General features: G+C 47.1%; 1 protein-coding gene across 1 annotated transcript in view; it reads right to left on the bottom strand.

Moving 5' to 3' along the window:
* The window catches only part of LOC130120433 (myosin light chain kinase, smooth muscle-like), a 224,614-nt gene extending 217,813 nt beyond the window's left edge, over positions 1-6,801 (bottom strand). Inside the window, exons 1-3 of the mRNA XM_056288969.1 lie at positions 6,755-6,801; positions 6,405-6,601; positions 556-670 (exon numbers count right to left, since the gene is read on the bottom strand). Coding sequence (XP_056144944.1) covers positions 556-670; positions 6,405-6,601; positions 6,755-6,801 — 359 coding nt within the window. The remainder of the gene's footprint in view (positions 1-555; positions 671-6,404; positions 6,602-6,754) is intronic.
* Between the last annotated feature and the right edge of the window lie 5,699 nt (positions 6,802-12,500).

Genomic DNA, 12,500 nt, shown 5'->3' with positions numbered 1-12,500 from the left:
GGTAGCGTTTAATGTCTGGCGCCACCAAACCACCTTCATCAAAAGGACGTTGTAGCATGGTAAGTTTCAACTTAGCCCGCTTATTTCTCCAGACAAAGGAAGTAAAAGGGATGTTTATTGCCGAAAGGGATTTCCTTGTCAAAAGAGCCGGGATCATTTGAAAAGGGTACAACCGAGGAAGCATATTAATTTTAAAAAGGTGCACTCTTCCCAGGACAGATAGTGCCAAGGTTGTCCAGCAGGCCAGGTCTTCACTAATCTTGCATATTAGGGGTACAGAACTAGCTTTGTACAGGCCAGAGAGGGAGGGGGTAATATGTATGCCTAAGTAGACAAAACGCAATGGGGACCAACGGAAAGAGGCAGAGCAGGATGGGGACCAGGATATACTAGGAGTCAGAGGCATTGCCTCAGACTTGGAGCAATTAATCTTGTAACCTGAGAATTGGCCAAAGGATCTAACTATCTCAACTGCTCTCGCAATAGAGGCCTCAGGGTTGCTTAGATAGAGCAGGACGTCGTCTGCATATGGCAAAATTTTGTGCTGCACGTGACGCACTTCTATGCCAGTCACTACCGGGGTTCCTCCTGATGGCTTCTTCCAAGGGCTCCATGGCGAGGGCGAACAGAAAGGGCGAGGCCGGGCAACCCTGTCTGGAACCGTGCTCCACTGAGAACACAGGAGACTTCAGGCCATTTATAATAACTGAGGCATGAGGTTCCAGCAAGAGTTAAAGGGAAGGTTTATAAGATGGTTGTGAGACCAGCTAGGTTGTATGGTTTGGAGAAAGTGGCACGGACGAAAAGGCAGGAGGCGGAGTTGGAGGTGGCAGAGTTGAAGATGCTAAGATTTTCATTGGGACTGAAGAAATTTGACTTGACTTGACGAAGGAGGACAGGATTAGGAACGAGTATATTAGAGGGACAGCTCAGATTAGACGGTTTGGAGACAAAGCAAGAAAGGCAAGATTGAGATGGCTTGGACATATGCGGAGGAGAGATGCTGGGTATATTGGGGGAAGGATGCTGAATATGGAACTGCCAGGGGAGAGGAGAAGAGGAAGACCAAAGAGGAGGTTTATGGATGTGGTGAGAGAGGACATACAGGTGGCTGGTGTGACAGAGGAAGATACAGAGGGCAGGAAGAAACAGAAACGGATGATCCGCTGTGGCGACCCAATGGGAGCAGCTGAGAGTTGTAATAGATGCATTTAATAAAGTTTTCACCTAAGTTAATTTTTAATAGGACCCCCAACAGGTAAGGCCACTCAATACTGTCGAAGGCCTTCACCGCGTCAAGGGAACTAACTAGAGATTTGGCCGTTAGCTTTCTGCCATAATGTATGAGATTTAGGAGCCTCCTTACATTGTTACAAGAATTACGGCCCAATATAAAACCAGTCTGATCCACTGAAAGTATATCTGGAAGGATCCCTTGAGGCCTTCTGACCAGTATTTTAGCAATTAGTTTTCAGTCAACGTCCAGCAAAGCAATTGGTCTGCAGGAGGTGCAGTCATCTGCAGGGTTGCCCTTTTTTAAAATTAAAGAGATGTTTGCATCCATCATAGCATCAGGGAGAGCCCCAGATTCAAAGGAGTGAGGCAGCATATTGAGCAGAGGATTGATCAGTAGGTAGGCCCTAAAAAGCTTTATAAAATTCGGAGGTCAGACCGTCAGGCCCTGGAGCCTTGTTATTTTGTAGATCGCCGATAGCTTTTATGATTTCCTCACGGGTGACCGGCCTGTTCAGCAGCTCTTTCTGTGTATCTTGAGGATACTGATAGAGGAAAAAAGAAACTATGCATCAAATCCTCTAAATGATGTCCTGGTTCAGAATTACACAAGCATTCATAGAATTCAAGAAATGAGTTGTGAATATCCTTGTTGTTGTGAATTATTTTACCAGACTTGTCTTTTATAACTGGAATAGCCTGGGAGCCAGCCTTTACCTTAACTAAATCTGCTAAACATTTACTTGACTTGTTTCCGAATTCATATGCTTGGAAAACAAATGGATTTCTGGGCCTCTTTAGACAAGAGAGAGTCTAGAGCTGCTGTAGTGGCTTGAATTTGAAGTCTCAGGTCCTCTGAAGGATTAAGGTTAAACTCTCCCTGCAGCTTGGTTTGTTGTTGTTCAAGAATCAGCTGTTCAATCTCCTGCGTTTTCTTTAGATTCCCAGAGAAAGAAATAGTGAAGCCACGGATAACAGCCTTAGTGGTCTCCCAGAGCAAATTAGGAGAAACACCTGTAGTGTCATTCTCAGTAATAAAACGATCACTGTCTAAAATTTGGGTTTTTAAAGAAGGTGATTTGGAAAATGCCACTGCCCCTGGGGTGTTGGACCTTGCTGGACATGACCAAAAACACTGCGTGATCACTAATAATAATGTCGCCAATCCAACAGGAAAGAACCCTCTGGAGGGCATATTTAGGAGTAAAAAAATAACCAATTCTAGAGGACGAATTATGAACCTTTGAATAATATGTATACTGCCTGTCAGTGGGGTGGAGAGTCCTCCATGTGTCAGCTAGATGGATATCATTGTGGCAGCCAAGTACAGAATGACCGTGCACCACATGGGACTGTGTTGTTTTACTGGACCTGTCCAGGCGTGGATTTAAACAACACTTGAAGTCACCAACTATTACAGAGGACTCAACAATCCACTCAGAGAACAACGAAAACACCTTAGTGTGAAAATCAGAGGAGCGGATGGGGGGGACATAGACATTTGGATAGGAGACAGTCTCTCCAGAGTGTCCCCTTAATCATAACATATCAGCCTGTTGTGTCAGCCTTGACTTCTGTTTCTGTAAGAGGTAATGATTTATGAACTAGAATAGCTACTCCTCTGCTCCTGCAAGAGAAGGAGCAGTAGATCTGCCCCACCCATCCACCCATTCTCTATTAAGTTCTGAGTGCTCGCTGTCATTTAGATGAGTCTCCTGGATCAAGTGCTATCCGTACCTTCTCCTTTTTTGAATACTGAAGAATTAATTTTTTGTGTTTAATAGGGCCCTGAATCCCATGGACACTCCAAGGATATAGTTTAACTGATGTGCTATCATTCATAACCTAAATGGTGTATGCAACACACATGTCTGAATCCCCCCACGCATCACATCACAACTCTTGTGCAAAAAACCTTCTGACTATAACACAAAAAAAGGACAGAAACAGTGTGGAGAAAGGAAAAAACACAGACAACCCCCCTCCCCTCCCATGTCTCTCCAAATGAAGCGTGTGGGAAAAAGCAAACGTTGAAGCGCCCTCCCCCCACTCTCCAGAGAAGTGCCCTTCCCCACTCTCCAGAAAAGTGCCCTCCCCCACTCTCCAGAAAAGTGCCCTTCCCCACTCTCCAGAAAAGCGCCCTCCCCCCACTCTCCGGAGAAGCTTCTAGAACACCCTACGCTGTGCACCCTAACGGCACTAAGCCAGTGCTCCACAAGTGACGATATGAAGTCATAAAGGTTGAAAACAGAACCGAGATGCTATTCAAGCTCACCACACCCAGTCGTGTAGAAAGACGACGACTTAAGAGAATAGTAACCCATGTGGCTGCTTCCAGCGTGTCCCGGTCTCTGCTACACTACATAGCAGTCTCTGCTACACTACATAGCATCCACATGGGTTCTTATTCTTTCTCCTGCTGGGCACATTGTCAGCTGCTGGGCATAGTCAGTACCCAGCAGCACTCAGGCCCAACGGGAAGAACATAAACACCTGAGGGGAGCTTTAAAAACCTGCGGCTACCCCAGTTGGAGCTTTGTGAAAACTGCAACACGTTCCAGAAAGACCAACCAGGTGAGCGAAGAAGAGAAAAGGAACAGAAGGAAGAGCACAGTCATCCCATATGTTTCTGGGGTCTCCGAGAAACTCAGGAGAATTTTCAACAAACACCGCATCCCGGTATACTTCAAACCCAGCAACACACTCCCACAAAGACTTGTTCATCCCAAAGACCATGTACCACACACCCGGAAAAGCAATCTGGTGTATGGTGTACAATGCAATGAGGATTGCACTGACCTATATATAGGAGAAACCAAACAACCACTACACAAACGGATGGCCCAACACAGAAGGCCAAACTCCTCAGGACAAGACTCAGGAGTCTATCTACACCTAAAGGAGAAGACACACTCCTTCCAGGGCAGCGATGTACACATTTTGGACAGAGAAGATAGATGGTTTGAAAGAGGGGTGAAGGAAGCCATCTATGTGAAACTGGAAAAACCATCCCTCAACAGAGGAGGAGGTCTGCGACACCACCTATCTCCCACTTACAATGCCGTCCTTTCATCTCTACCCAGGAGACTCAAGAAGCCTAGCCTCCAAGAACAACAGTCGCTCACTAACGGCTCCAACCACTCTCATGACCACTGAACAATGAAGTGGAAACTAACCCCCCAACGACCGTCGCTGCTTAACATCGGATCACAAAGAGCCATGCACATCAACAGCTCTGATAACGACTGCAAAGAGGATAAATATCTGAGTCTCATCACCAGCCAGTCAGACTAGCTTGGTTTAGTCAGAAAGGCACGAACTGAGGAAGCCTCTTGGATGAGAGGCGAAACGTCTTCACGGATTGCACTTGATTGAATTCCTTTGGTTAGCCTGGAGTCCAGTGATCCTGTCGTCCCAGTCCCGTAGAGGGGTTTCTACCACAGTGAGACGTGAGCCAAATGAATCCATAGTCGACTGTAAAATGTCCAGCGGGTTTCAGCTTGGAACGTTCCAGTGAGTTTGACCACCGCTGACAGAGATGGGCCTTCTTCGTCATCGTCGCCACCGTCGCTAACGTGTCGAGATGGAACCCGGCCTGGACGCTTCTGGCGAGAATTATTTCTCCCAGCCATACCGAGACATATCTTGAGCTGTCCGAAACTACAAAACAGTCAAGTGGATCGACAAATTTACGTTTGTAGCTCTGATCGTGAATATACACGCTGAAGCTGGCAAAGACGCGTCTAGTCGCTCCCCACCCGTGCCGACATGCCTCCCCGGCCCCGCTCCTCTTGCCCCTGTAATACCTATTACACTAGATATATAGTCTAACCCGAGTCAGCATGCTTTATTGCACATGCCAAAATGTCCAAGTGTTGTTGCACAGTTTCAGGATATTATTGCAACCTTAGAGTTGGTTAACAGAGTTCAGTTCCTTAATGACACTTGGGTAGAAACTGTTCAAAAGTCTGGAAGTACGGGTCTTGAACGACCTATAGCGCCTCCCAGAGGGCAGCGGTGTGAAAAGGTGGATGTCTGGGTGAGATGCGTCCTTGATTATGTTTGTGGTCTGATGTAGGCAGCAGGATCTGTATATGTCCTCAAGTGAAGGTAGCTGTGTGCTGACTGATGTGTGGTTTTCTGTGCTGACTTAACCATTCTCTGCAGAGCTTTCTTATCAGCCACAGTGCAGCTGGCCCACCATGCTAAGATGCCATAAGTGAGTATGCTTTCTATGGAGCAGTAATAGAAGGACACCAGCAGCGGCTGGGACAGATTAGCTCTCCTCTGTGTCCTTAGAAAGTAAAGCCGTTGCTGTGCCTTCTTCACTAGGGAAGTTGTACTGACAGTCCATGTGAGGTCCTGGGAGATGTGGTCCTGGGAGATGTGTGTGCCAAGGAATTTGAAGCTGGTCACCCTGTCCACCATGTCTCCTCAGATGTATAAGGGAGCAAGTTCCTCTTCCTGTTTCCTAAAGTTGATGATGATTTCTTTTGTGTTGGAGGTGTTGAGTGCCAAGTTTCTACTGGAACACCATACTGACTGCTTGTGGACCTCATCCCTGTAGACAGACTCATTGTCACTCTGTGTTCGTCTCACCACAGTAGTGTCATCTGCAAATGTTATCATGGTATCTTTACTGTGGGTTGGTGTGCAGTCATTTGTGTAAAGTGAATAAAGAAGAGGACTCAGCACGCAGCCCTGTGGAGCTCCAGTGCTGACTGTCAGGGTCGATGAGTGGTGTGTCCCCAGTGTAGCATGACAAGTGGTCAGACACTGGGGAACGTTTAACAAGTTTATTGATTGGAACAACAGAACTCTGTGTATGTAACCGGCAGATGCACTGCTGACGTACTTCCTGTAGCAGTAGTAGGTGGTTACCTCAGTACAGTGGCTGTTACATGTCAAACATATGTTGGAACAAATACAATGTTCCACATCCTTTCTCTTTAGCTATGCTGCCAATACCAAGAACACAAACAATAATCTGCTGGCAAGTGTAACAATATAGTCCTGGCCATTACAGGTAAGTATGAAATAAAATTAATATGAGATCGAACGTATCCTAAACCTAATGTCTTGCTGTATGCATATAAACAACCTTTTTTTTCACAGTCCCTCTGATTGTTTTCCTTATACTGTTCATTGCATGTATTTTCTGTTTGGCTTACAAACGCGGCCTGCCCGTGTGATGTATGGGCCATCAACTGATTTCTGGGTGGGCTGGAAAGTCTTCTGAACAGTCTCGTTCACTGGCGTTTCGCTGCGAGTTTTGCTGAGGGTGCCTCTCATGAGAGATGGGATGATTGTCGTGTCCATGCTGGTCAGCTGGTTGTTGGAGAAGGAGGCTGGGGTCACTGAGAACAACCTGTGGCGGTGGTGGTTTCAAGACAGGAAGAATGTGTCCCCTGTTTCTTCTGTGCTCTTTCCTTTCTGATTGTATGATGTAAGATCTTGCTTCTTCACAGATGTTCTTTACTGTACCCATCCGGGCAAACCCTTGTGGAGTGTGCAACCTTACTGCATGTCCCTGGCCCAGTGGTTGAAGGAGCCTGCTGGATCTGTCATAGCAAGTCTTTTGAGCTTTACTTTTTTTTTGATCATACTGCTGTTCTTGGCAGCTGGAACCAGCAAAGTTTTGCACCCAGCCTGACGGTCTGTGGAGGATTTGTTAAAAGGTTTTTTATCTATGTATCTGCATGTGGACTGGCTGACACCCAGCTCGAGCAGCTTGATCACCATTCTGTTGGGCTTATTGTGTTGAATGCATGCAGAGCTAAAGTCTATGAACAACAGCCTCACATATGTTTCCGCGTGCTCCCGGTTGATTCTGCGTCCACGGCGAGTCTCCCAAACTGCTAGACCTACCGGCCTAAAATCTTTTGTGCACAGTTATGACTGTATGATGAAGAATCCTCCTTCTAACAACGCTTGTCCTCGCTACCGCCGCTCCCTCTCTTCATATACTCTCTAGCTCGCTTGATCAACACTGCTCCCCGTCGCTGCCCGCTCTGAGTCAACCATGCACATGCGCGACTCACATCTGCGGCTGAGCCAGATCGGGCAGTGGCCGTGTCAAAGCCAAAACATTATGTATTCGGGTATGAGTCTTGAAAGTAAACGAGACGTCGATTGTATTTCTCAAGTCAGCAAATCCTTCCCTGCTGATCTCAGCACAGCAGAACTGAAGGAACACCGGGGGATCCGACAACAACCCACCGTATTCACTTCGCCCCCACATGGAAGTGCCATAGTCTCCCATGTTAAAACTCGGCTCTAAAAATATCAAGAGTAGGCCTAATCAGTCCCAGCTGGGAATCATCTCGGTAGCTACAATAAAACAGTCCCGTGGCTGAGCTATGTTTTCTCGCCGTTGTTTTATGAATGACAGTCAGTCAGCACAGCAGCCCTTCACCTTGATTCATTTTATATCATGAAAACCACAATGGTTAAGCACATCTGAAGTCCTTTAATAAGGGCTTTGAAATGATGATAGCTGATCTCTGTCATTTCATGTCAGACTTGCTCGCTTTCGTGCGAGGATCCTCCCAGGAGACTGCACATCCACAGACTGACAGGCAAAACGTTTTTATTAGGTAGATTTTTTTAGCTTGAGCGCTGCATATTAACTTTTCCCCCCATATTTCCTGTTCAATCGACTTGAGCTAATTATGGCAGGAATAACACTGGGTTTTCTGTCGGTGTGCATGTATTTCCCTTCGCCCGGTAGGCTAGAAAAGGATTCGAGGCAAGCCCAAGCACTGAAGAAGGACAGATACGTACACCTGGTGGAGCTCTGCACTCTACTGAGTCCACTCCTCTAGTGTTGTCAATTGATTTTAAAGGGGGGGGGGGGAAACGAGACAGAATAAAAGATTTGATCTGTTCCTCCACCTTTCTGCCTCTCAGTGTGTTTGTTCTGGATGAGCTAGCGGACGGAGTGTCTGTTTGTGTGACTGGTGTGTTTTTAACCAAACAGATGAGAAACATCATTCATCTTCCAAGGATAATGAAAGCGTCAGGCAGGCACAGGTCGTCGGGGGTTTCTTGCTTTCTCTCTGCATCTATAAGGCCAGTTGGTCCTAACAGCTGACCATCAGACCTCAGCATCTTAAATGTCCCGAGTGGTCATTTAACTCTGAGAGTTCGCCAACATTCAGCTCACTAATCCATCCCTCCATCCATCCGTCATCCAAACCGCTTCTCCTGCTCTCAGGGTGGCAGGGATGCTGGAGCCTATCCCAGCAGCCATTGGGCAGCAGGCGGGGAGACACCCTGGACAGGCGGGGAGACACCCTGGACAGGCCGCCAGGCCATCACAGGGCCCAGGGAAAAGCAAGTGGAGTCTAACTGGATTCCTATGCAGACGACAACAGGACATGTTTTGGGGGTTTTGTGACAGCAGTGTGTACATTCCCCGTGGATAAATCACATCATAATGAAATGTGGATACGAGCTGCTTGAAAGGCCACGTGTCTATGAAGCCGTAGACATTGCAGCGGTGTTCTTCAGCAACGTTGTGATGAGTCACCCATTGCCTCACGCCACCCGGGGCTCGGTAAACCCAGAAGATGTGATGGTTTTCACAGGATGTGTAATCACATGTTCGCCGGTTCACCGACTCAATCCTCGTGTGAACTGTGTGCATGGTCTTTCTGCGGGTGAAGACGTCCTACAGAGGGAAACGGACGGACAGTCAGTGGCTGACTGGCCGCTGACAGCTCATCTCACCCAGACTGGGGGGGACACGTGGAGGAATCCAACCCGACTCCCCGGCCAATCACGAGATCAACACACCGCGTCTCTCTCTCTCTCTCCCTCCCCCCCTCGTCTCTAACCCGTTGTCTCACACACACTTCCTGCTGCTATGTATAACAACAATATGACTATCTGCATCAATACTACAGCTAGCTACAGTACTACAGTACTGCTGCAGTACTGCTGCAGCAGTACTGCTGCAGGTCACGGCGGTGGAAGTGTTATGACTGGCAGATCGTGTCTGGGGATACAGATAAAGTTATTTTCTGATACAAACTAATATACAGTCAAATGACCGTGATGAAGTGTCACGTTGGGTTTGGTACTTTTAAACCCATGTAAGGATTCAGCGGGACTCGTTGCACCGCCTTCACACGCCGGGCGCATATTTTCACCATGACGGACTGTTTAAAGGCCACAGTGACAGATAAGAGCAGGCCGCCTGTATTTCCTCTGAAAACAGTGAAGTGTTGTTTCAGCGCTCACTCTGCCATCCAACAGACGTACACATTATCCAACACACACAACATGACGTCTGGGAGTCTGCAGCAGCCTGCCGCGGCGCTCCGGTCCTCCACAAACGGCTCGGGTTTAATAACAGGACTGTCACACCGGCTCGCCTGAGGGTTTCAAGCCTGTCTGGAAAACTCTCCTGCAATAGTAATTACCATTAAGACGACCTTAAAGAAGGCCTCTACTCCTCCAACAGTCCCAGTAACCAACAGCAGAAGACTGGTTTTGCTGGGAAGCTCCCAGTATCATGATCTGAACATAAAACAAGTGAAAAGCTCTCGAAGTTAATCACAAATAAAGAAAGGGGAAGGCATGACGGATAGTTATCATCATAAGATCATAATCTAAAGCAGAAGTACAACATTTAAAAACCGTCAAACTTGGTGAGATTCCATCTCCACCTTCAGTGATGTACAGAGTCTCTCAGCACGTTGCTTTTAGAAACCCTGGCATCTTATACAGAAGCTGTTCTCCATTCTCTTTTTCTAAGTTTCTTTTTTTTTGCTTTCTTGACAGTGACAGGAAAGGCAGGGGAGAGAGAGGGGATGACATGGAGCAAAAGGCCCAGGCCGGATTTGAACACAGGGCACTGCGGTAAGGACTCTTACTAAGTCTTATGTGGTACGGTGAGGACTCAGCCATATGTGGTATGGTAAGAATTCAGCCTTATATGGTACAGTAAGGACTCAGTCTTATATGGTACGGTGAGGACTCAGTCTTATGTGGTACAGTAAGGACTCAGTCTTATATGGTACAGTAAGGACTCAGTCTTATATGGTACGGTAAGGACTCCGTCTTACATGGTACGGTGAGGACTCAGTCTTATGTGGTACGGTAAGGACTGAGTCTTATGTGGTATGGTAAGGACTCAGTGGTATGTGGTACGGTAAGGACTCAGTGGTGTGTGGTACGGTAAGGACTGAGTCTTATGTGGTATGGTAAGGACTCAGTCTTATGTGGTACGGTGAGGACTGAGTCTTATGTGGTACGGTAAGGACTGAGTCTTATATGGTACGGTAAGGACTGAGTCTTATGTGGTACGGTAAGGACTGAGTCTTATGTGGTACGGTAAGGACTCAGTCTTATATGATACGGTGAGGACTCAGTCTTATGTGGTACGGTAAGGACTGAGTCTTATGTGGTATGGTAAGGACTCAGTCTTATATGGTACGGTAAGGACTCCGTCTTACATGGTACGGTGAGGACTCAGTCTTATGTGGTACGGTAAGGACTGAGTCTTATGTGGTATGGTAAGGACTCAGTGGTATGTGGTACGGTGAGGACTCCGTCTTATATGGTACGGTGAGGACTCAGTCTTATGTGGTACGGTGAGGACTCAGTGGTATGTGGTACGGTGAGGACTCAGTCTTATATGGCACGGTGAGGACTCAGTCTTATATGGTACGGTGAGGACTCAGTCTTATGTGGTACGGTGAGGACTCAGTGGTGTGTGGTACGGTAAGGACTCAGTCTTATATGGTACGGTAAGGACTCAGTGGTATGTGGTACGGTAAGGACTGAGTCTTATGTGGTACGGTAAGGACTGAGTCTTATGTGGTACGGTGAGGACTCAGTCTTATATGGTACGGTAAGGACTGAGTCTTATGTGGTACGATAAGGACTCAGTGGTATGTGGTACGGTAAGGACTCAGTGGTATGTGGTACGGTAAGGACTGAGTCTTATGTGGTACGGTAAGGACTCAGTGGTATGTCGAACGGTAAGGACTGAGTCTTATGTGGTACGGTGAGGACTCAGTGGTATGTGGTACGGTAAGGACTGAGTCTTATGTGGTACGATGAGGACTCAGTGGTATGTGGTACGGTAAGGACTGAGTCTTATGTGGTACGGTAAGGACTGAGTCTTATGTGGTACGGTAAGGACTGAGTCTTATGTGGTACGGTAAGAACTCAGTGGTATGTGGTACGGTAAGGACTCAGTCTTATGTGGTACGGTAAGGACTGAGTCTTATGTGGTACGGTGAGGACTGAGTCTTATGTGGTACGGTAAGGACTGAGTCTTATGTGGTACGGTAAGGACTGAGTCTTATGTGGTATGGTAAGGACTCAGTGGTATGTGGTACGGTAAGGACTCAGTGGTGTGTGGTACGGTAAGGACTGAGTCTTATGTGGTATGGTAAGGACTCAGTCTTATGTGGTACGGTGAGGACTGAGTCTTATGTGGTACGGTAAGGACTGAGTCTTATATGGTACGGTAAGGACTGAGTCTTATGTGGTACGGTAAGGACTGAGTCTTATGTGGTACGGTAAGGACTCAGTCTTATATGGTACGGTGAGGACTCAGTCTTATGTGGTACGGTAAGGACTGAGTCTTATGTGGTATGGTATGGACTGAGTCTTATGTGATATGTTAAGGACTGAGTCTTATGTGGTACGGTAAGGACTCAGTCTTATGTGGTACGGTAAGGACTGAGTCTTATGTGATATGGTAAGGACTCAGTCTTATGTGGTACGGTGAGGACTCAGTCTTATATGGTACGGTGAGGACTCAGTCTTATATGGTACGGTGAGGACTCAGTCTTATGTGGTACGGTAAGGACTGAGTCTTATGTGGTACGGTAAGAACTCAGTGGTATGTGGTACGGTAAGGACTGAGTCTTATGTGGTACGGTAAGGACTGAGTCTTATGTGGTACGGTGAGGACTGAGTCTTATGTGGTACGGTAAGGACTGAGTCTTATGTGGTACGGTAAGGACTCAGTCTTATGTGGTACGGTAAGGACTGAGTCTTATGTGGTATGGTAAGGACTCAGTGGTATGTGGTACGGTAAGGACTCAGTGGTGTGTGGTACGGTAAGGACTGAGTCTTATGTGGTATGGTAAGGACTCAGTCTTATGTGGTACGGTGAGGACTGAGTCTTATGTGGTACGGTAAGGACTGAGTCTTATATGGTACGGTAAGGACTGAGTCTTATGTGGTACGGTAAGGACTGAGTCTTATGTGGTACGGTAAGGACTCAGTCTTATATGGTACGGTGA

This window comes from Lampris incognitus, chromosome 11, assembly GCF_029633865.1.
Source record: "Lampris incognitus isolate fLamInc1 chromosome 11, fLamInc1.hap2, whole genome shotgun sequence".
NCBI lineage: Eukaryota > Metazoa > Chordata > Actinopteri > Lampriformes > Lampridae > Lampris > Lampris incognitus.
The sequence above is the reverse complement of the archived record's forward strand: the minus strand, read 5'-3'. Positions and strand labels throughout refer to the sequence as shown.